This window comes from Aricia agestis, chromosome 4 (assembly GCF_905147365.1).
Source record: "Aricia agestis chromosome 4, ilAriAges1.1, whole genome shotgun sequence".
NCBI lineage: Eukaryota > Metazoa > Arthropoda > Insecta > Lepidoptera > Lycaenidae > Aricia > Aricia agestis.
The window spans coordinates 11,709,458-11,735,139 of record NC_056409.1 but is presented as its reverse complement, the minus strand read 5'-3'; the positions used below and the strand labels follow the sequence as shown (position 1 = coordinate 11,735,139).

At 37.3% G+C, this 25,682-nt stretch overlaps 1 protein-coding gene across 1 annotated transcript; it reads left to right on the top strand.

Moving 5' to 3' along the window:
* The first annotated feature begins 142 nt into the window (after window positions 1-142).
* LOC121726122 (DNA damage-binding protein 1) lies at window positions 143-24,854 on the top strand. Its single transcript, XM_042113355.1, has 23 exons — window positions 143-311; window positions 825-973; window positions 1,138-1,403; window positions 1,524-1,623; window positions 1,711-1,816; window positions 2,613-2,695; window positions 2,854-3,007; window positions 3,303-3,524; window positions 4,046-4,208; window positions 5,938-6,046; window positions 6,258-6,442; window positions 7,066-7,217; window positions 8,119-8,290; window positions 8,890-9,033; window positions 11,315-11,438; window positions 12,502-12,703; window positions 14,000-14,133; window positions 17,176-17,301; window positions 17,889-18,038; window positions 18,483-18,613; window positions 19,460-19,626; window positions 21,088-21,314; window positions 24,730-24,854. The coding sequence occupies exons 1-23, from the start codon at window positions 251-253 to the stop codon at window positions 24,811-24,813; spliced, it is 3,411 nt and encodes a 1,136-aa protein (XP_041969289.1). The 5' UTR covers window positions 143-250; the 3' UTR covers window positions 24,814-24,854.
* Window positions 24,855-25,682: the final 828 nt, after the last annotated feature.

Below are 25,682 nucleotides of genomic sequence, written 5' to 3'. Positions count from 1 at the left end.
CGGTACGTAAAGATATTTTTGCGGGTATTCGATAACGTTATGAAGCCCTGGGCATAAGTCATTCAGAAACTCCCTGGCAATGGTTAAATAGCCGAAGTGCCATTTTAAGAAAAAAATTGCTATGTCAAAAGCTGTCAAAATCGAAAAGTCATAGGTCGAGGCGGCATAATATATTTCAAAACGCTCATTAAATGTAAAATATTGAGTAAATTTTTGAGTGAAAATTAGAATACAGGTGAAAAAGTGTATCATGGCTTACCACTACGTTGTTACTGCGCAGAAACCAACAGCAGTTACAGCATGTATAACAGGTAAATTTAATTTATTTTTATTATTGTATATGACATTGAGGTTAACTTCACCAGTGCAGCTATGAAGCTATTTTGGTCTAATAAGATTAATAACCTACTGTTTGGTTATTATAAAGCCTTAAGTCTTATTTGCTACTACTTCTTGTACATGTACCAATTGAAAATGTAGAGAATGAGATCTTGTTTAGAATAACAAAGCTACTCACTTTCAAACAATGTCAGAGAACCTTATCATTAGATACAGGTTTAGCTTAACTTAAGTTTTCAATAATCATAATATCACAACATTAGTTCAGTTTGGGTTAGGTTTATAACTTTTTGAGTATGTTTAATGCAATCCTTTACTTAAACAGTATTAAAATATCATCATGTATGTAGGTACAATGTTTGATTTTCAATACTTACACAAGATGTATGTAATAATTAATAATTACCATTATCATGATTGTGATTTTTAACAAGTTATGAAAAATACTAATATGATTTACTAATTTACTCAAATTATTTTTTTAGGAAATTTTACTTCACCAACAGACCTAAATCTCTTAGTCGCGAAAGTGTCACGACTAGAGATGTATTTAGTTACACCAGAAGGGCTGAGACCTATGAAGGAGATTGGTCTATATGGCCGTGTAGCTAAAATGAAATTATTTAGGCCTCCGGTGAGTTCATTTACTTTTAAACTTCTCTCAACTCAACAACGCATCAGCCAGTTGTGAAATCTTTTATTATGCTGTGTCAATTTTGATACTTCTTACAATTTAAATATTTTTTTTCAATCACATATTTTGTTGTTTCTCTTCCTAATATGCAATTTATTTTTCAGTATGAAAAAAAGGATCTTGTTTTCATTTTAACAGCAAGATATAATGCAATGATATTAGAATGGAGAACTGGGGCCAATGGAGAGTTAGAAGTTGTCACGAGAGCTCATGGTAATGTCGCCGATAGAATTGGGAAACCCTCAGAGAATGGTATACTTGCTGTCATTGATCCCCAAGCTAGAGTAATTGGGCTTCGACTTTATGATGGCTTATTTAAAATTATTCCATTAGATAAAGATTCTACTGAGCTTAAAGCTGCTAGTTTAAGGTGAGATTTGTAAAAAAATATTGTACTATAGTTATGTAGATACTATTGCACTTTGGCATCATGATTACATCACTGTGTTTGATATTTTCCAAAAAATCTTAACATAAAATATTATTTCAGATTGGAAGAGTTAAGTGTATTTGATGTTGAATTTTTACATGGGTGCTCTAATCCCACTTTGATATTAATTCACCAAGATGTTAATGGAAGACACATAAAGGTAACATGTTCATTTATAAATAAAAAAATAACCTAATAAAACTGTTTATTATAATGAGAACTGATAAGTAATTTATCTCTATTTTAGACACATGAAATAAATTTAAGAGACAAAGAATTTATGAAAATACCCTGGAAACAAGATAATGTTGAAACAGAGGCATCTATTTTAATTCCAGTACCAAGTCCATTAGGTTTGTATATTTTTTTTTTCTGAAGGCAGGGATTATAGCCCTGATGTCATTGAGGATCTATTGTGACTCCTTCGTGTTAGAGTACCGTCCCCAACATGCTCCTGTGTTCTCCTGTGAAAGAAGGCCCCCAGCATCTAGAATGCCCACATGAATGGCACTCGCCGCCTCACTGAAACTTGGCTTGGGCGCCTGAGCACCAGTGTGCTTGGCTGCCTTCGTTGGTCTTTCTTGTGAGTTGGCGGTGTCAGAGACCTGCCGTTTGGAGCTCGTACGTTTCTCCAATTTTTCGGCATACTCAGGATACTCACTGAGTAGTTTCTGACAAAGGGTCTTCGCCTCGTCGAGGCTGCCCCACTGAGTTGTCTTTCGAGCCCTACCCTGAGAAGAGGAAGGTGCAGAAGCGCTGGTTGTCGCAGGGTTGGAGGGGGTGCCAGACACCGAAATGCCCTCTGCCCCGACAGAGCCAGCCAGCTGCTCCGACTTCCATCACCTCCATGGAGCATAAAGCTTTCAGTTTGGCCACTAGAATTTCTTGGTCCTTATCAGTGTCCATACAATTCCCACGCGAAGCAAGGGAAATAAAAGGGGGCTGGTCTGGGTCAGGGCATTAGAGCCATCCATTAGTCAGGTAGCACCGAAAGAGTGGAGAAGTATTTGTGCACACTTGGAGGTAACCGGAAACTGCCGCGCCCCTTCCTATATATTATGTTTATTCCCAATAATGATATTAAATACCGTATTTATGTCATCTCATTAAATTAATGAGCTATTTATCATATTATTATGGGTTTTTTAGGTGGTGCCATAGTGATCGGTCAGGAATCTATAGTGTACCATGATGGTCAGAGCTATGTTGCTGTTGCTCCTCCACAGATAAAGGTATTCTTAAAATAATATTTAAAAAAACCAGGCCTCAATTTTGAAAAGGAGGACTCATTGCTAAGAAACTCAGTACCATGTGATTGCTTATATTTTGGGTGCACTTTAAAAACTGGAATTACAAAAAAATATATATTCTGAAATAAGTATTTTTACAGATGACTCCAATAAATTGTTACTGTCGCGTAGATGGAAAAGGGTTGAGATATCTCCTGGGCGACATTGCTGGCAGATTGTTTATGTTGCTACTGGAACTACAGGACAAAATGGATGGCACTCAATCAGTCAAAGACCTCAAAGTGGAGTTACTTGGTAATTAGATTTTCTAGTAAAGTAACCAGGAAATTAGATTGTAGACAGATGTGATGATATGTTAAAGGCCGACGGATGATTTGCGACTAATACAACCAAATTACAGCCATAAATCAAATTTTCTGATGGTACACCCAAAAATATTTTTTTAATCCTAAATAATTTATAGTACTATACATATATTTACATAATGTATTTATTATAATGTGGTTGACTTACTAGCCTCGATTGTTGAATTTATAAATTATATCAGTTTTGGTTGAAATCTAGCACTTCATCTTTCATATTTTTTCAGGTGATGTACCGATACCAGAGTGCATGACGTACTTGGACAATGGCGTGGTGTTCGTGGGCTCCAGACTGGGTGACTCCGCCCTCGTCCGACTGTCCGCGGCGAGGGACGAGGCGTGGCAGTACGTGCAGCCGATGGAGAGTTTCACAAGCCTTGCGCCAATAGTCGACATGTGTGTGGTTGATCTTGAGCGACAGGGGCAGAACCAGCTTATTACATGCTCAGGTGAGGTATATTTTAAATATTATTATTAGTTGACGCCCGCAACTCCGTTGCGTTAAAAATCGTTTAACGCGCGGTAACCATACCATACGTTTTCCGGGATAAAAAGTATCCTATGTTCTTTCCCGGAACTCAAAGTATCTCCATAGCAAATTTCAGTAAAATCTGTTCAGTTAGGAGGGAATAGGTAAGAGACACAGTCCACAGACAGACAGACAAATGGACTGACACACTTTTGCATTATTATAATAATAATAAGGAGCTATGGATACACTTGATGTTGCCCGTAACTTTGTAATGCAGCTACTCCTTAACGCGTGCCAACCTTACATGCCGACCGACCGACTTCAAAAAAGGAGGTTATCAATTCGACGCGTACGTATGTAATATTTCCAGAACTGTCCAGTTTTTGTATATGTTAATCTATAGCAGCTTCTGAACAAATGTGCATATACATATACATTAACATGTAACATATAATCATGTGTATTTATTACTGTTTAAATAAATTTTAAAAATTTCAGGTGCATTCAAAATGGGCTCACTTCGTATCATCCGCAACGGTATCGGCATACAGGAGCAGGCTTCTATAGATTTGCCAGGCATTAAGGGCATGTGGGCTCTTACCACAACACCAGACTCTCCATATCACGACACTTTGGTGCTGTCTTTTGTGGGTCAAACTAGGTTTGTACACCTTTTTATTATATCCTTACTAAAAAGTAACACAATAGCTAAGATACATACAGGGTGCAATTAAACCTTCCGGCCTGATGTATTAATCCTAAAATACACGTATTTTTAGGGTTCCATACACAAGGGTAAAAACGAGACCCTGTTACTGAGACTTCGATGTCTGTCTGTCTGACCGTCTGTCTGTCTGACCGTCTGTCTGTCTGTCTTCAGGCTGTATCTCAAGAACCACTATAGCTAGACTTCTGAAATTTTCACAGATTGTGTATATTTTCTGCTGCCGCTACAATAATAAATACTAAAAACAAAGTAAAATTAATATTTAAGAGCGGCTCTCATACAACAAACATGATTTTTTTGACTTTTTTTCTCGATATCAATAATGGCAACAGGTAGGGGCTCCCATACAAAAAACACAATTTTTGGCCTAATTTTGCTCTATAACGGTACGGAACTCTTCGTGTGCGAATCCGACTCGCACTTGGCTGATTTTTTCTTTTATAATCACTCAGTGCTAAAATATTGAGAAATAGCTTCCGAAAGTTATATTAAAAAACACCACAATGAATGCATGGACACGACACGTCCCCCGCGCGTGACGTGCCCCCGCGTGCGCGCCTCCCCCGCGTCAGTTGTGTTTTTGTATGGGAGCCCACATTATTTTATTTATATTCTAATCGTATTATTAATTATTAAAGTACACATATAATTAAGGATTCTGTGAAAATTTCAACTGCCTGTTGTCATTATTGATTTCGAGCAAAAAAGGCCAAAAAATTATGTTTGTTGTATGGGAGCCCTCCTTAAATATTGATTTTGTTTTATTTTCAGTATTAATTGTTGTTATAGCGGCAACAGATATACACAATCTGTAAAAAATTCAGAACTCTAGCTATAAAGGTTCTTGAGATACAGCCTGGAGAAGACAGACGGAGAGACAACAAAGTCTTAGTAGAAGTAAAAACGGTGACTTGATAAGTAATGGAATTAAAGGAACTCCTCGAAATTTACAATGACAACCATAGTGATTACCAATTCTAGCAAAGGTCGATCTTTAAATATTTTCCTAATATTCGTAAACGATTATCCAAACCCTGGATGGATATAATTGACCACTGTGTATCTCAATTCGTTACCGGCTATGGAAATTTTAAAGTCAAACTTTACGGAGCTAAGTCGGTCGGTCATCGGTCGAGCACATAGGTAGAAATGGTAGAATATGTACGACCGAAGGCAGTATGTTTGAATAAACCTCTCATCATGGGAGAGTTTTTTTCTGCCAAAACGAAAGAACTACAATGCTAGACAACCCACAGTGTAAATCTGATGTCGCATACTACGGTGATATGGTGGACAGCACTATAGGAACTTAATCCGTGTCTTCAAGTGTTTTTGTGACAATTATTATTGGCAACAGTCTAACACAACAAATTCCAATTTGTTTCCCTTCGAAGAAAGGATTTTTCAAAATGATAAGTATCTGAGGTTCAAGTTTCCTGGGTATTTTGATGTAAGTAAATTAAAAATTTCGTGTCTAACATAGATGCAAATAAAATAGTCGTAGATAGGTGTTCAATTTTCTAAATCTCGATTTTAATAACGTACATTCACGCGGACGAAGTTGCGGGCAACAGCTAGTTGTTACATAATTTTATTCGTAAGGGGGTTCATGCTTTGCTAACAAGTATGATATTGAAGCTCATGAATGTGCCTTTGTTGACAGAGTGCTAATGCTAAATGGAGAAGAAGTCGAAGAGACGGAAATAAAAGGATTCCTATCTGATAGACAGACATTTTTCACTGGCAATGTTTGTTATGATCAGTTGTTGCAGGTGAGATTGATATTTTCAACTACGCCAGTTTTAAAATTTATTTCAACATAAACATAATTTTTATCTGTGATTTGTTGTGGTGTAATATGTAACGGGAATATTGCATTACATTGCTACATAATTAAAAATTTGTCTAAAGCTACTAAGCTTTAAAAAATACTAACATTTAATGTCCACAATATTAGTAATACATAAATAAATACTACGCCAGGTGACGGATGAGGGTATGCGCCTCGTAGCGCGACGCGGAGCGGAATGGGCGGCGGCGGCAGAATGGAAAGTGGGCGGGGCCCGCGCTCTGTCCGTCGTCGCAGCGAGCGAGACGCGCGCCGTAGCGGCAGCTGGTCCCAGACTGTACCTCGTGGCTATTGAACAACACCGTCTTACATTGCTAGGGTAAGTTTGACCTTATACCAGAGGTTCCCAAACTTATTTTGTCTACCCACTTTAAGAACAAATTATATTTTAGCGCCCCCATTGTTTCAATTTAAAATGCATTCAGATGAAATAAATCACCTCCGAAGCCTCTACACAACGCGCAACCCTTCAGACCTTTAGCCCCAACAACGGGGCATTATCGCCCATTTTGGGAAATGCTGCCTTATACGAAGGAATAACTGACACTGTTATGACTTATGTACCATCAAAGAAATTGATTCATAGGCAGTTAACAAACCAACGTCATTTGGTCGAATTATGTCAATTCAATGTAATTTTAACTGGGTTTGACAAAACACAACCAAATTACGTAGGTCCCCACCATCTGCCTATGAATCAACTTCTCTGATAGTATGTACTTCAAAACCTAGAGAGAAAAGTGGGAGGTGTTACATCGTCTTATATTCTATTTTGAGGGAGGGGCGAGCGTGCTTCATCTATTGAAACAATTTATTAGTTGAGTGACCAAATGACTTTTATATAACAAAGAATAAAGATAGGAACTTTGAATAGCTACTTCTTCAGATAATTTTATTGTCACTACGTGAGTTTATATTTTACACTAAACGATATTTTTGCAGTGAGGTGTGTATGGAGGAGGAAGTGGCGTGTTTAGACCTGGGTCCGGGTGGGGACGAGGCGCTACTTGGCGTGGGCCTGTGGACGGACATTTCCGTGCGCATACTCCGCCTGCCCGACCTGCGCCCGCTGCACACGGAGAAGCTATCCGGAGGTTCGTCTAATGCATGGAGATGTGTGAGAGAGAAAATGTGGTGGTGATGAAGTGGCTATATATCAACGAAAAACGACGCTAAGCGGTAGAAAGTAGCAAAATAAAAGTTACGGTGAAACGGAATGCTTCATGCCATAACACACACACACACACACACACACACACACACACACACACACACACACACACACACACACAAACACGCACGCACGCACGCACACACACACACACACACACACACACAGACACAGACACACACACACACACACACACACAGACACACACACACACACACACCTTTGCATGCCCTAGTATAATAATTATTAAAATTATGTTCTGTAAAATTAGAAATATACATCTTTAATTTGTAACATCTGCAGGGAAAGGGACTGTTAACCCTTACTACAGGTTTCTCAACCTATCAAGGGTAACAGTGCTTCACCCACCAGTGACGAGATTGTAATTTTTGTAAACAGACCTGTAATTAATTATTAGTAACACTTGTTATAATCTCCCTATTTTGCACCAATAAAGTTATTATTATTATTATTATTAAATAAAACAAACTAATAAAAATTGAAAATGTGAACCCATTTTTCTCACGTTAACAATAAAGCAGGGACAAGAAACAAAAAAAAACATAAGGACAATAATATTTTTTTCTCCTATAATTTAAACAAACCTTGTAACTTACCAACTTTATCATCTGGCTAATATATCTGGTGTAAATACATAAAGTACACATTGTTTCAAATGACTTACCCGACCTTTAAAAACGGCAAAAAAAGTCAATTTTTTACTGTTAATTACTAGCTTCTTGCACTTACGTCTTCAATTATTCTCATAAGTAAGGAGGTAACTGGTAAGATTGTATAATATTAATGGAGGTATCCAATTTCAGAGATAATACCCCGTTCTCTGCTGATATGCGTGCTGGAGGGTGTGTGCTACTTGCTATGCGCGCTCGGCGACGGCTCCATGTTCTATTTCACCGTCGACCAGGAGACCGGAGTATTGAGCAACCGCAAGAGAGTCACGCTTGGAACTCAACCTACCGTGTTGAGGAGTTTCAGGTGAATATTATTAACGTGGCTTATAGAACAGCGCCCTTACTAATAAACGCTATATAAGATTTGAATAGTTATACAGTGTTTTGTCTTCTTCAATCCAATTAAAATGTCACTTGTGTGACAGGAACAAAATACTGTATTCAAAGCTTATACAACGTTTATTAGTAAGGGGCTATATAAATGGAGTGCACATTATAATTTTCACTAAGTATATTGAATAGATAATTATTAATAGGAAACACCTGTCTTATTTGCTTTTACTTGTGTAAATAAAGCGTAAAAATAATTTACTTAAATTGACAATGTCTTGGTTTAATGTTAAAGTCTTGTATTTTCTAGCTTTTCGCAAGTGGTCTTATTTGCTCATTACATAGTCGCGCGTGATGTCTAATTGTAATTATATTTCGGCTACTTACAGTCATCATATTCAGAAAAAAATAAAAACTTTTAAATGGACACTTTAATGACTTGTATATGTGCTAAGTTGTATGAACGAAGTTACCCACTTCAAATTGTATAATATGTGTCGTACGAATTTTTTATGTTCATTAAATAATAAGAATTAATTTCGCACAGTTAAATTCGTGTCTATTTTCATACAGGACTTTGTCGACGACGAACATCTTCGCGTGTTCGGATCGGCCCACGGTGATATTCTCGTCCAATCACAAGCTGGTGTTCTCTAATGTCAACCTTAAAGAAGTGACGCATATGTGCTCACTCAATGCTCAAGCCTATCCAGACAGGTATAAAATTTATCATATTATAGTAATTTAAGACACTGGGCCTAGAACCCTTGTAACTAGTTCTAAGCTAGTCTCGACTCTCAAGGTGTCTCTTCTCATAAAGACTATTATGAGCTCTTATTGCCAAAAAAACAAAAAGAGTATAATATCTCTGGAGTCTGGACGAACACAATTACCCCATCATACATTACTAGTTCACATGTAATCTATAATCTATATCTATATATTATATAAAACTCAAAGGTGACTGACTGACATGGTGATCTATCAACGCACAGCCTAAATTACTGGACCGATCGGGCTGAAATTTGGCATGCAGGTAGCTGTTATGAAGTAGGCATCCGCTAAGAAAGGATTTTGATCAATTCTACCCCCAAGGGGTTAAAATAGGGGATGAAAGTTTGTATATAATAATACTTCTTAACGCGAGCGAAACCGCGGAAAGCTCGTTATTAAAGATAAGATAAGATATTATAGAACTTCTCATGTGTTTTAATTTACGGTACATTAGAACGCACATACAGTCGTGGTCAACTAATTAGGGACAGTTAAGGCACCAAGCAATATTAACTATTCAAGTCCTTTAATTATCACCTATATTCGATATTAGTGTGTGTTACTTTATAAACATATTAACTGATAGTACTTTATTTCTTAGTATAAAATAAAAAAAGTAAATAAATACATACTACTCGTATATAACCTTATCAAAACACATGAACAAATAAATATGATACAAAAGATCTGGCCACCTAATTAGGGACATTTAGTTTTTGTTTTCTAAATTAAAAAAAAAAAGTCATAGCTTTTCTTTCGCGTTTTCTTAATTCTGGAGCTAATTTGAAAAGCGTGATCGTTATTGTGTGTCTTGTAAACTCATTAAATAATTAAAAATTTGGGTCGAAAGAAGAGTTGTGACTCAACAATGTTTAATTTTTACCAACGTGAGTGGTCGTACAAGAAAATCATTTCATATTCCATTGGAATATGCCAAAAACATGGTCTACAATGTCGTCGCATATTTCAAAACGCATAACACCACTGAAAGTGAGCCTAGAAAGAAGAGACCAAGAAAAACCACTCCACAAGATGATCACAGAATGATTGTTCTCGCGAAAAGAGAGGGTTAAGGGTTCCGTTCATATCAAGAGCGAAGTTTTTGGGCCAGAATCGAATGCTGAAGTATCAGCGAGGACTGTCAGAAGGCGGCTAGTGGATGCAAAACTTGTAGGAAGAGTTACACGGAAAGTTCCGTTACTGAAGAAAGAACACAAACAATCAAAAAGGCGTTCGCAAGGAAATATGGACATTGGACTGTTGCTCAATGGAAAAATGTGCTACTTTCTGACGGGACCAAGATAAATTTGATTTCATCAGATGGCAGACAATATGTGCGACGGCCAAAAAAGCAGGTGATAAAACATAGAGGAGGAAATATTCAAATCTGGGGCTGTTTTTCAGGACATGGAGTAGGGCCTATAAAAAAATTGAAGGAAAACTAGACCAGTTTCAATATAAACAAATATTAGCATACTCTATGCTGAAAAAGTGTTGCCAGGACTGTGGACGTTCCAACACGATAACGATCCAAAACATAAGGCGCGGTCCGTCAAATCGTTCCTAGCGCAGCAGTCAGTGACGGTACTAAATTGACCCGTAAGCAGGCCACACCTAAGCGCAATCGAACACTTATGGTACGAAGCCAAGAAAAAAGTTGCAACTCGACGTACTGCTACTAATAATCAGCTTTACGAGCAATTCCAAGCTGTTTGGAATAATATTCCTTTAGAAACTTGCAATAATTTGATTGCATCGATGCCACGCCGATGTCAAATGGTTTTAACCAACAAAGGAAACCATACCGGTTATTAGAATGTCAATTTATCATTTTGTTTTTTGTTAAAATTTTGTTAATTAACAAATTAATATAATAAACATTTAAATATTTCCCAACATATTTAATTTTGTAGTCAAAATTTGACATGTCCCTAATTAGTTGTCCACGTATCAGTCAATAATGAGAAAATAGCAGTAACGTGTTTACCTAAAAAATAGCGATGTCAAGTAGCTATTTCCTTTTCTGACCACAAAATATTAAGAGTGCTAGTCAATTTACTTATTGTCAATGGTAAAAACTTCAAAGCTACTTTGAGAAATGGTTTCTCGGCCTTTTGAGAAACACATGCGTTTTCGTGATACGAGTATAGCGTCCCTAATTAGTTGGCCACGACTGTATAAATTTCTGAATAGGCTTTTTCTGTATCAAGTTTAAAATTTACAGTTTAGCACTGGCCACGGACAGTACTGTAACTATTGGCACGATAGACGAGATACAGAAACTGCACATCCGCACCGTGCCGCTGGGCGAGACGCCGCGCCGCATCGCTTATCAGGAAGCCTCGCAAGTAAGTAATAAACTTACATAATATAATATGTATGTATTCTGCTTATGTGTAAAGTATAGAACTTTATAATAATACTAGCTGTTGCCCGCGATTTCGTCCGCGTTAGCATAGTAGACCACGTCCCAAGTATTATTGTACAAAAATATTCAAGGTACAGAATTGACCTTCCTACGATTTTCAAACAAACAAACAAACAAACTCTTCCGCTTTATAATATTAGTATAGATTGTTACGGACATATAGTGCCATCTAGCGTCAAACCAGCGAAACTTATTGTGGGAACACCGACAACATACATCCCCTACTCAATACTAGATGGCGTGAGGTGCGCAAGTACATACTCGAACCTTCTAGAAAAGTCCAACACTTGTTTACGTGTTTACCTGTTTATTTGTTTACGTGTTTATTTGGTACATTCGGGAAAAAATGTTCTCGAACAGTCTAGGGCTCGCCTTGACCCACATAAATAGTCGCAGGAGGACGAGCCGTGATTCAGTTCGGTTCGAGCGATCATCAAGGCACTTCGGAGTGAAAAGAAGTGATCAATAGTGAGTGAACGAGTGAAACCTACGACTCGGCTACGACCTAGGACAGTGATAGTGCTTAGTGTTTGGACTTAGTGCTTAGCGTTTGGACTTAGTGATTTGTGTGTGTGACCTAGTGTTAATAAAGTCTTCAAGAGAGTCAGCAGGTCTTTCTCTCCAAATCCTTCGAACCCTAGCACGTTGATATATTCTGAACATTTTTTTTTCCTTTATGAAATTTAACTAATAAGGGTTTCCGATATTTCATATTTTGCTGCTAGTGGTCAGTCGTGACCTAAGAAATAGATACAATAATGATTTCTAGTATAAACATTCTGTCGCCGCCAAAGGTATTTTGTGTGTCCAGACGTACCTTGAGGCTCGAACCTTATCTCACTATTCTGACTTCTAAGGTTAAATAAACTTTATAGATATACTTTATTTATGTCAATGACGAAACTTGAGGCTCGAAAGCTTCATCTCACCATACTGAGTAGACTATCGCTAAGAAAAGTTATTAGCGTTGATTACTATTGCAGACGTTCGGCGTAATCACGATGCGCGTGGACCGCGCGGAGTGGGGCGGCGGAGGCGGGGCGGTGGCGGGGCCTGTCCGCGCGTCCGCCTCCACCGCGGCCGCCAGCAGCAGCGGCGCGCCGCCCGTGCCCGCTAAACACGCGCCCGCCGCGCTAGACCTGGAGCTGCATAACCTGCTCATACTCGATCATCACACCTTTGAAGGTTGGTTGTAACTTCTGTTTGGTTAGTTACGCCTCTAGTCCACCGACGCTGCGAACTGCGAAACAGCGGCGAACCGATTTACTGTCATCCGCCACATGACAATGTGTTGTATTGCATCTCGCTCTGGTGGTCTGAAAGGGTAGTCTGAAATTTTGACAGATGTTTTCAAGTGTCAAATGTATGAGAGCTGTCAAAATTGTAATACAAATAATTTTCTTTAATGTTACGATTACGGACCTATCGAAAACTATAATTGCTCACCCGTCTGATATGTTAATATAGTGCATTGTTTGCACAAGACCGTTACAAATGTGTAACTATGATCATTGCGCAGTCGTGCTAGTTGTGCTAACAGCTGTATCAGCTCTATTGTCTGTTATAGTTTGTGCGTTTTATGATGATATCCGTGACACATTATAATTGACAATAGTAGGTAAGTTACCTAACAAAAATTAATTTAAAAATATCGAATCACTTCGTAAAGGAATTGCAATCGAAATTATCGATTTCGTACTGACATTTCAGCGGTGCCGGCGATTTAAGATGGCCGCCCTTTTTTATCGATTTGATTTCGATTCAGCAGAGTCAATCTCTATTGACATAAGTTCCGTTTCATGCATCTGACATTTTTCAAATGTTTTCGTAACAATAATTTTATACTCCTATTTAACAGTTAATATTTATAATTTTATATTAATAAGTTAGCATTTAGCAACATTTCATTTTTATTCATTTACAATTAAAGGAAACATTTGTTTTTGTAGATGGAATATAATTTATTACATTTTGATTTTTTTTGTTTTCTTGTAAAAAAAAACCCGTAGCAAGGAATATGAAAACTGTCACCCATATCATCTTAAAACGCACAAACTATAACAGCACAAATAAGGCAACGCCATCTTGCAAAATGACAATTTACAAGATTGACGTTTGCCTTATTTAGTCCGCATTCCTAGAGACCTATAAGATGGCGTTGCCTTATTTTGTCTGCATTCCTTGAGACCTGTAAGTCTGTGTAACTCAAAATATGAGGTTCTAGATTGAAATGGCATTTTAAGAATTAAAAGTTTTGGAATGAAATAAATAAAAATAATAACTATGTATGTAGGTATCATAGAAGAAATTGATTTGTAGGCAGTTGACAGACCTACGGCAATTGGCCGGATTATGTCAATTATTAGTAAAATATTAATAGTTGTGGTCTGTCGGACGAGTTTGACACAACGCGACCAATTTATGTGGGTCGCCGTCTGCCTATGACTCAACTTCTCTGATAGTTTGTACTTCTCTGTCCAGTATTACACGCACACCAGCTGATGAACGGCGAGTTCGCGATGTCGCTGGTGTCGTGCAAACTCGGCGACGACCCCAACCACTACTTCGCCGTCGGCACCGCCATATTGAATCCAGAGGAGTCTGAACCTAAAGCGGTAAGCACAAAAATAATATATTCTTCACACACTTTTGAATTAACTATATTTTGGTATATAGAAAGGTCATTGATTTACTTTGTATGGACCAGTGGCGTCATTATTTTTTCCAGCGGCCAGGGATTAAACCAATACTATTTTGTAGCAGTACATTAGAGAAACATATATTAGTAATAAAAATTGTTCTAAGTAATATCGGAGCTGAGCTACGATTATTTTAGTATATTTATTTTTACGCCTTATGTTCACAAAATCAATAGTAATTAACGTTACTTTATGGAGCTTTCCTTAACAAACAGGTGTAGAAAGGGTATATTAATCTACTGGATATATTATATTTCTCACTAGCTATTGCCCACGACTTCGTCCGCGTCAAATATATGTATAATTTTTCATACATATTTTCTCACTGGGTTTAAACTCTCGTCCGACTAAAATATAGCCAGACTTGAGACTATTTCACTAGACAGTGGTTTTCAAAGGGTCGAATGCAATATTAAGCAATTATATAATTATTGTTCTTGTGTATAAAATATTATTGTGTTGTAGGTAAAATGACTCTAGGGTATTGGTTCCTAATATAATGTCGATTATTTCCACTATTTAGTGAACTTTGGCCATAGTTCAGTATGAGTTATCAAAAATCAAAATCAAAAATATTTATTTCCAAATAGGTTAACAAAGTTAACTCTTTTAGAACGTCGTGTCTACATGAGGCCTACCACCGGTTCGGGAACTACCTCGCCGAGAAGAACCGGCGTAAGAAACTCGTGACCTAAGAAACTTATGACGCCGGACGCCACCTTTCGGCAGAATTTTTCGTCTATGTTTTAATCTACTTCCCGACTCATACACGTGGAGCTGCAGGAATATTTTATAGAATATTAACTATTTACTAACCAAAAAATATTTAAAAAATCAAAACGGCCCTCTTTAAGAAATTCGAGAAAAAATGGATTTGCATTTTTTGCAAAAGACAAATAAATTGTTAAAAACTCATTAAAAGACGGCGCGTAGTTGTATGTTGGTTAAGTCATTCTTCTAAAATGTACGAATAACTAAAAATAAAAATAACTGATGATATGAATTGTACTTGTATCTATATCTACAGGTTGTAACAAAACTAAGTGATGATACTTTAGTTAGAGTATATATTATGTGTCCCTTGTATAGAGTTCACTGTGAAAGAAGCAGCGCTAAAAGAAATTCTTTTGTGATTTGTATGGGCAAGCGCCCTGGCGTTAAGAGTTTCCCCATACAAAAGTGAAAAAAATATGTTCTCTTTCATTGCTACTACTTCAACAGTAAACTCTATACACGAGACTCATACACAGTACCCTAAAGTATTTTCACTTAGTTTTGTTATACCCTGTATACTAATATTATGAAGCTGAAGTGTTTGTGTGTTTGAAAGTGCTAATCTCAGGAACTGCTTGTTCGATTTGAAAAAATCTTTTTGTATTGGATAGCCCATATTATATCGAGGAAGTCTTTAAGCCAATAAATAATGCTATTTTTTTATTTTTCTGAGTATTCATATTATGATTGAATTTACTTTTAGTTGAAAATACGAACTTAAAATGCCTAATATCTCGGCTCCGATATAGTTTAGCTATATGTCCCCCATAATAAAGTTTACTCCCCTTGATATGTTCTTTCATAATATGCCGGTTTGGTGAGTGACCGCGAAATTTGAAAATGATGCCAATATTACCCAAACCCCTTTCTTGCAAATACAGGTTTACCATAAACAGTTGACGGCTGTTTTAGGGCGCTAGTTTTTATGTATGCTCAATTTTGACGAGGATTTGAAATTGTTTTTTACTTATATCCTAAGATCCGACCGTAAAATCCTGCAGGAATCGTTTTTTTCGATCAAATATATTTTATACACTAATAAAACACACTTTTCTTGCACTTTTTCCACTATATTAAGATATTATTATAACGAAAAAAAACGTTTATCGCGAATGAACCGTATATTGTTCGGGGATAAAAAGTATTTTGTCCTCTCCCGGGACTCAAAGCATCTATAGATATACCAATATTCAGCAAAATCAGTTCAATGGTTTGGGCTTGAAGAAGCAACAGATAGTCAGACACACTTTCGCTTTTATAATATTATAGTAAAAGTGTATAGTATGGATACTCGTTTAACCCAAAAATTAGGAAGTATAAAGGAACTTTTCGCTCAAATTCCAAGTCAATTTCTGTTTTTGACTTTTCTATCCACAAATATTTGTTGACTAGGCTATCAGTGTCGCAGCTGCTATGCAATATCCTCATTTATCGCAAGTAACAATGCGTGCTTCTTTTCTCTTGCGCTTCCTAACCTCACGCGATGTCGTATACAAAGTGATGGCAACCCGAGTTTGCGGCTATCGTGGAACTGGCAACCATGGATATTCATGTACAAAATGCATAAAACTTTAATTCTCTATCAAAATTTAAAAAAAAAAAACGATGCTTCAATTTTGATGAACAACTATGTCTGTTTACGGGCTGGCAACCCTAGGTTGCGGCCGACTTAGAGTTGGCAACCATTTATACCTTATTTTGTCTCGTCATTTTCTTTCAAATGATGTAAAATTTATTGAAAAAAAATATACATGCAAATTTATGCATTTATCTCATGAACAACAAACTTAATTACAGCTACTTGCGGCTACTTTTGACAAGGCAACCCAACATTAATCCATTCTATACGTTCTAAAGATTATTTTAAAATATATTTGATTTAAAAAACGATTCCTACACGATTTTACGGTCGGATCCAATACTATTATCTTTGTTCAAAATTTACCTAAAAAAATTCAAACGCGGAATATGTAGTTAATGAAATTGACGACCTATAGGTGTGTTTCAAATAAAAGTAATTTGTAAATACTAAAGGGTTAATGATATCCAGTTCGACTTTATTTTATTCTACTTTTTACCGTAAAGCTGTACATGTGCTTGTATCTTTTGAGTGACTTTTTGTTACATCGTGTTTCAATTGAATGCTTTTAACTTGGATGATACTCATAATTTATGTTGTTATAGGGCAGGATACTGTTATTCCACTGGTACGAGGGAAAGCTCACGCAGGTTGGCGAGAAGGAGATCAAGGGAGCGTGCTACTCGCTCGTCGAGTTCAACGGGAAACTACTAGCCTCTATTAATAGTACAGTGAGTTATTATACATTTAAATTACGGTATCTAATTAATTTGGGACTTATACATGCTTCGGAACTAATGGGTCGGCTCGACCGGAGAAATACCACGTTCTCACAGAAAACCGACGTGAAACAGCACTTGCGCTGTGTTTCGCCGAGTGAGTGAGTTTACCGGAGGCCCAATCCCCTACCCTATTCCCTCTTAAAAGGCCGGCTTCTGTCGCCCATGGGCACTTGCAGCATCAGAGGAGCTGCAAGTGCCCATGGGCGACAGAAGTTGCTTTCCATCAGGTGACCCGTTTACTTGTTTGCCCCCTTATTTCATTAAAAAAAGCATATATGTATCGTGCTTTCTTGCTGTGATTAAAACACTAAAAAGTATGTAGAAAACAAAGGAAAGTAAATAAAATGTATCAAGAATATTGATGACATTAATTTCCAAAACTTTTTAAATAGTTTTTTTTTTCAAATTCAGCCTGACCTCTTTCCGGCCTCTATGAGTCTGACTCATTTATAGATAATTATAATTATAACGACTTATGATTTGTATTCATCGTAAAAGTAAAGTGGTTTGGTTATAGTGGTTTGTTGCTTTTATAGGTACGCCTATTCGAATGGACCTCTGAAAAGGAGCTCAGATTAGAATGTAGTCATTTCAACAACATTGTGGCACTGTATCTTAAAACAAAAGGAGACTTCATACTCGTTGGTGATCTCATGCGGTCTATGTCACTATTACAATATAAACAGGTGAGATTTATATACTTAATAAGTTATTATGTTCTATGGTTTATTTAAGCTTTAGTAGACTATGTATTAAGTTTAGTAATAATTTTGCTATCTATGCTTTATTGAAAAATCTATTGTAAAAATATATATGGTACCATCGAAGAAATTAATTCATAGCAGTTGATGGACGTACGTCATTTGGTTGGATTATGTCAATTCGATGTAAGGTAAGTCGTGACTTCGTGATCGGCTGCGATTAACATAACTCGTCCAAACTATGTAAGTCCGCCATTTGCCTATGAATAAACTTCTTAGATGGTATAATGTAATAACGCGTAATATGCTCTGATGCAGGCTATAGAATTATTATATTTTAAGAGATTACTAAGTTAAATATTTAGATAAGTAATAACGTCTCTATGCTATCTTGCCACTTGTCTTGCTAATTTTTCAATTTCTTCGTAGATGGAGGGTAGTTTCGAAGAAATAGCTCGAGATTACAGTCCGAACTGGATGACGGCTATCGAAATACTCGACGACGATACATTCCTAGGAGCCGAGAATAGTTTTAATTTATTTGTATGCCAAAAAGACAGGTATGTTGTACAGCTCATAATATTACATTTTCCAAAGTTCACAATTTTTGTTGCCTGTATTGTGATTAATGAGTCCCTAAAGGATTGTTTAATTAAATTACCAAAATAAACACCAACTCCACCCTATTTATTCCCTAGGGCCAGACAAAACACAACAAAAACGTTACTTTATGACAATAACAACTTTGAAATGCTTGTTCTACAGAAAAATATTTTTCTTTAAAGTAGGTTTTCTATGATTCCTGATTTTATTTATATTAGAATGGCAAAAAGAAAGAGTAATTATTATTTTTTAATGTTATGTAGGTATATTGTTCCATTGCAGCAGCCTAAATAACTATCAGAATTCGTCACAAACCCGGAAAACAAAAATATATTATATATTCTTTTATCGCGCTGTAACTGTACGTTATCCGATGTCTTTTCCCGTCCCGCAAAACATCATTATACCAAATTTAATTTCAGTAAAATCGGTCCAGCGGTTTAAGTGTAAGGCGCTTTGCAGACGACGGGGCGGGGTGGGCCGGTCAGTTCGCAAAAACGGCGGGCAAAAAGACAGCGCCGCAGGTGCCCGGCGGGCACTGGCGGCGCATGTCCGCGGCTGCCCGCCGTGAATCACACAACCCAGTTTATATGCAGTAACAGACAGCGTTTGCTTTGTGTACGCGGCGCGGGCAGCCGCAGACATCGACGAGCGTACGCGGTGAAATTGACCGACCCGCCCCGCCCCGTCGTCTGCAAAGCGCCTAAACTTTAAAGAGTCAGAGAACAGTCAGACACACTTTCGCATTTATAATATTAAAAAGGATTTGTGTAGCCAGTAGAAATTTAATTATTATTTTACAGCGCGGCGACAACGGACGAGGAGCGGCAACAGATGGGCTACATGGGTCAGTTCCATATCGGGGACATGGTGAACGTGATGCGGCGTGGAGCGCTCGTGGCACAGCTCGCCGACACCGCCGCGCCCGTCGCCCGACCGGTACTGCTGGCTACCGTTGCGGGCGCTATCGGTTAGTACACAGATTGTGATGTCCTTCCATTCTTTATACGACTGACGGCCGCATTCAGAGATATTTAATAATGTTTCAACTTCAATTTGATAAAGAGTTTCACAGATAGTAGCTATGTCCACACTGTGCACTTCTTCATCTTCAATTTTCGTAATCTTCTTTCATTCAACTTTCGTTTTCAATAATTGAAATTCAGTTGCAGTGTCTGTCAGCTTATTGTAACATTAGCGACGAGAACATTTTACTGGGTAGCTCCGTAGACTGTTATCCTTTATATCATATAATACATATATAATTATCTTGCCAAAAGAGATATCTTGCTTATTAGATATGAGAAGATGTGAGTAGCTTTTTTTTAGCTATAATGTATACCACCAAAAACATACCTGTTAAAATGGGGCCAAGTTCCTATCGGCAAATTTTTGGTCTAAAAAAAGAGTTGAAATCCAAACCAATGCCAAGATTAGATACACTTCATCGATCGTTATCATTTCTATCAATAGCCTGATCCATAATACTTCTAATTTGAACGTGGCAGGTTAATTTAATTATATTATTATCTAATTATACAATAATTTTTAATCAAGAGTTACGTATAGCAGGAAAACCTGCCAAGTTCAAATTTAGAAGTATTATGGATCAGGCAGTTGATGAAAATGATAACGATCGATGAAGTGCATCTAAACTTGGCATTGGTTTGGATTTCAACTTTTTTTAGACCAAAAATTTGCCGATAGGAACTTGGCCCCATTTTAACAGGTATGTTTTTGGTGGGATTTCAATACTTTTTTTCAAGAAATTATACAATTTTTTTCTTTTTGTGCCACACCCAACTTAAACAATACCTTCGATATATGGTGCTAGTCGTATTTGTTAAACTATCAATAGAAGCGAAATTTTCAAGAAAACAGTTTAACCTATATCAACTCCCAAGCAGTCGAATTCGACCGCGTAAACTTTGTAGGTGAACCGACTCACGCTTGTCCGATTTCTTAAATTTCTCAATTTTTTGTTAATCTACATATAACACACGACCTGTGTGCCAAATTTCATAACGCTAGGACAATTGGAAATGGCCTAGAGGTTTTGATTACCGGTCAGTGAGTGAGTGCCAAAATTAGCTATTTTCACTGGGAGATATTTCAGGATCTACCGAAGCTATATCTATTTAATTTGGTATACTGCTTAAGTACTAGCACATAATTACGTAGGTATAATTTTATCTTTGCACTCGCAATAGACACTGAGCTACAGGGGGGTCAAAAGTGCATCGAAACGGTTCGTGTAAACAGTGCACGGCATGCGCGCGGCCTGCTGAAACTGGCCGCGCACTCCGTGCGCTTTGGTGCTAGGTCCCATATTGCTAAGAGTACTAAGTTTGGTTTGTCCCTGTCCGATATGTTACTAAACCCTTTGGACAAGACATACATTCATTAATCAATATTTATATACGTCTCTCAGGCCTTGTAGTGCAGATATCACAGGAGCTCTTCGAATTCCTACTGCAGCTTGAAGAGAGGCTCACACACACGATCAAGTCTGTGGGCAAGATAACGCACACGTTCTGGCGATCGTTCAACACAGACATCAAGACTGAACCGGCCGAGGGATTCATTGATGGAGACCTCATCGAGAGCTTCCTTGATCTATCCAGGGAGATGCAGCAAGAGACAGTGCAAGGCTTACAGGTGCTATTTGTATTTCTTTTCCCGATTCGTAGCTTACTATAGATGACAACAGCAACTCCGTTGTGCCAAAATTCGTTTTTCGCCCGAGAACCGTACATTTTTCCGGGACTCAAAATATCCCCATACCAAATTTCAGCAAGATAGTTTCAGCGGTTTAGGCGTGAAGAGGTAACAGACAGACAAAACCACTTTCGCATTCATAATTAAAGTATGGATGTGTAGCTTGAGTATAAAATATTTTATCAAAATAAGATATTTCTCAGGTATTCAACTTTCATAATTTAATCTTTTGAATAGCCGGGGCGGGCCGCTAGCATATATATATGCTAGCGGCCCGCCCCGGCTTCGCAGAGGTGGACATTTATGTTAAACAGTTAAACAGAACATAAAAATGGTTTACACTATTTAGCCTGTAACTACTATATTATAATTATTATAATATAGTAGTTACAGGACGACCTCTGTGGCTCAGTGGTGAGCGCGTTGGTAACTCAAGCCGGGGGTCGCGGGTTCGAATCCCGCCGACGGAACAAAAAGTTTTCAATGTTCCCGGGTCTGGATGTGTATTAAGAGGATACCACAGCGGCTAGAGAAATGAAAAAAAAGTACGTGTAATATCTATAGCTGTCTCCCTTACCTCAAGCCTATACCGCAGAACGCGATAGAGACAACTGCAGAAAATCCAGAAAATCAACGATTCGTTGTCCCCTGATTCCTTCTCCAAAACTTAACCGATTTAAGTACTTTTTTCATTAAAGATTAAAAAAAGGCTTTAGCTGTGTTCCTATGTTTTGCTTTTTTTGTATAATCTATCCAAATCTGTTTTCTGGACGTTTGAAGACAGTGGAAAATCTGGCAATTTTTTTGGGTTTTTGAACGTTCATATCTTATTTAATAATTAAATTATGAAAAAAAAGAAAACATAGGGACATTGTATTAGTGGCCGTAGATATTCAGGAAAAAAATTATAACTCTACTAGCATTATCCAGGGAGGAAACAGGGGACAACGTTTGTATGGAAAAAATGGCGGTGTGGAATCCTCTTAAATATGTGTATGATATAATAAAAATCTCAAATATATGTATAGTATAAAAGTATTAAATATATTTCCGTTGTCTGGTACCTGTAACACAAGTCCTTTAGGTACTTAGCACGGGGCCAGACTGACGTGGTGTGAAGCGTCCATAGATATAAAAAAAAACACATTTTTATTGTATTTTTTTTAAATATTTTAAGTGATATGTTTGATTATTTTATCCTTACCAGAAGATACTATTATTTATATTATTTTGCAACTTCTAAATGTATTTTTTTGTTTAAAGTATTTTATGTTTTTTTTGTAGTTTTATGCTTTATTATTTTATGCTTACCTACATGCGTAAAAGATTCCATTAAAATTGAGTTAAAGCTTCCCTTTAAACGATATTTGATGTTGTTTTATTTTGTGGCAGCAAAATAAATTGATTATCAGCAGCTCCAACTCGGGATAGGCCAACGTATAGTTGACCATGAGTAAAACATTATTTTCGTAGATCGATACCTACTAACTTGAAAGTCTGACCTAATTATAATTCCATCGGCATCGTGGGTATCGCAGACATCGTGGGTATCGCAGACACACACATACGTGGGAGAGCCATGCCTCGGCACGAATGGGCCGGCTCGACCGGATAAATACCACGTTCTCACAGAAAACCGGCGTGAAACAGCGCTTGTGCTGTGTTTCGCCGAGTGAGTGAGTTTACCGGAGGCCCAATCCCCTAACCCCTACCCTATTCCCTTCCCTACCCTCAACTATTCCCTTCCCTTCCCTACCCTCCCCTATTACCCTATTCCCTCTTAAAAGGTCGGCAACGCACTTGCAGCTCTTCTGATGCTGCGAGTGTTCATGGGCGATGGAAGTTGCTTTCCATCAGGTGACCCGTTTGCTCGTTTGCCCCCTTATTTCATTAAAAAAAAAAACACAATAGATCTTCAATAATTGTTATGCTGGCAGCCGGCTGCCGCTATTGGAGATTTATAGTTATAGAAATTAATTATAATAGCAATCAAAAATAATAGTCATTCAAAACGTAATGAATTAATGAAGCACTATAATATTATCCCATCAATGAAGCGGCACCCGGCTGTCGCATAACTATTATATTATAAATCTATTGAGTCTGCGATTCCCATGATCGAGGTAATAATAATTAATATTTACGTGGACTCTCCGGGCGAGCACACCCGCGCGGCGCGCCTTGACGACGCCCAATTCGCAACGTGCAGCAAAAATCGTAATATTTTAATTTCGCCATAACATTAAAACCAAACGTCAAATTTTAATCATTCAAAGACCAAATATTATTTACATTAACTGTTCTTAGTAATGAAATAATTTATTTTGAAAAGAATTAATGCCATGAGTAAAATAAAGGCATTTAAATGTAGTCCAAAAACATTTCAAGATTTTTTAATAAAAAAATGGTTATTGTGCCTCACTCAACATAGATAGGTATATTGTGTCGCGGACTTTTTTGTAGATATTTAAAAGATCTACAATTACTTAGAACATTTTATGGTTCTATCTTTTATAGTTTAGGCAGCGTACGCGAAAAAAGTAACATTTCTGGTTGATTTTTTACACCTTGCGTCCGAAAATCCCAAATATCTTACGGAACCCTATTTTTTTCCAAAATAAAATTTAGCCTATGTTCAGCAGAATTAATGTAGGATTCCAACGGTAAAAGAATCTTTCAAATCGGTCCAGTAGTTTCGGAGCCTATTCAAGACAAACAAACAATCAAATCTTTCCTCTTTATAATAGTAGTGTAGATGTACATTATCAGTTTTTGAAATCAACAATATAAACCTTTGAGTAGTTACGTGGGAGAGCCATGATTCGGCCGGCTCGACCGGAGAAATACCACGGGCTCACAGAAAACCGGCGTGAAACTGCGCTTGCGCTGTGTTTCGCCGAGTGAGTGAGTTTACCGGAGGCCCAATCCTCACCCTTTTCCCTTCCCTGCCCTCCCCTTTTTTCTTCCATACCCTCCCCTATTTTCTTCCCTACCCTCCCCTCTTAAAAGGCCGGCAACGAACCTGCAGCTCTTCTCTCTCTTCTCTCCTGTCCATGGGCGACGGAAGTTGCTTTCCATCATGTGACCCGGTTCTTCGTTTGCCCCATTATTAAAAAAAAAAGTTTGTGTTATAAGTAGCAAGCAAACACACAACGTAAAGATATTTAAGTTGGTACAGAAAACGCAAAACTGTTTGATCTTGACGCGTATCCAATCTTTGATAAGCTACATAAAATTGGGTACTTAAAATTCCAAACCATTTGATTACATTTGACGCATATCAAATCATTTATAAATTATTGCCCAAGAATCGAGACTCAAGTGCTTAGTTTTATAAAATTATATTATTTTACAGATCGACGATGGGGGCGGCATGATGAGAAATGCGACGGTAGACGATCTAATCAAAATTGTGGAAGACTTAACGAGGATACACTAGCAACCTGTACTGCAGAACTTAATAAATATAATTTACGAAATGAATTATAAAATGTTATTATTATGTGAAGTTAATTCTTAACAGTATTTCTAAATAAATGTCAAAAGACATGTACTTATAAGTATTATTGCATGCTAGTTTACCATTCTACTAATGATGGTCAGTAATAACTAAATAACCAATAACAACATCAGTCAGAAAACTTTGGATTTTGAAATTAAATCCAATTTATTATTTCAAGCTTTATTGCAAAATCATAAAATCACAGTTGTTTAAAATCTTCTACATAACATTATACACTGGAAAATGTTATGGCTTAAAAATTAAATATGTAGTCACATCCCATTATCAATATAATTAGCTATACCATGGACGGCAATAGCTAGGCATTGCTAAAAAAGGAATTAAAAACAACAAAGACCAGCAACCGCCATCTTGTATAGTTCTTACATACATAATAAAAGTTAAATGTATGTGTCGCAGCCAACTGGTTTAAATAGCCGTTCAAACAGCTAGCCCATTGACTGAACAACGCCATTCAATCACACGTCTAGCTTTTTAATTGAATATTTAAGTCGTTAAAAACGTTTAGCACTACAGCTGATTCAAAAGCCGCCGATTGATTGAATTAGTTCAGCGCTCACTACACAATATGGCGTCAAACAACCGGTGTTTTATGGTTGTATCACAGAATATAATATATTAGTTGTATTAAGATATTTTTCGTAGATATACGTTACAAGTATGATTATAGAGACAGAAATTAGTGGGGCACATACGAGTGAATCAAAATTTAAACTAATATTCGAGGAGAAATTACGGGATTATGAAATGCATTACCAAGGTATTTATAGCGATTGTGTTCAAAA

Bases quoted from the DNA above. Each gene is read 5' to 3' on its own strand.
- LOC121726122 (XM_042113355.1), top strand. From the start codon at position 251: ATGGCTTACCACTACGTTGTTACTGCGCAGAAACCAACAGCAGTTACA. The intron at 1,404-1,523 runs GTGAGATTTGTA...ATATTATTTCAG, and splicing joins CTTAAAGCTGCTAGTTTAAG to ATTGGAAGAGTTAAGTGTAT. The intron at 3,525-4,045 runs GTGAGGTATATT...TAAAAATTTCAG, and splicing joins CCAGCTTATTACATGCTCAG to GTGCATTCAAAATGGGCTCA.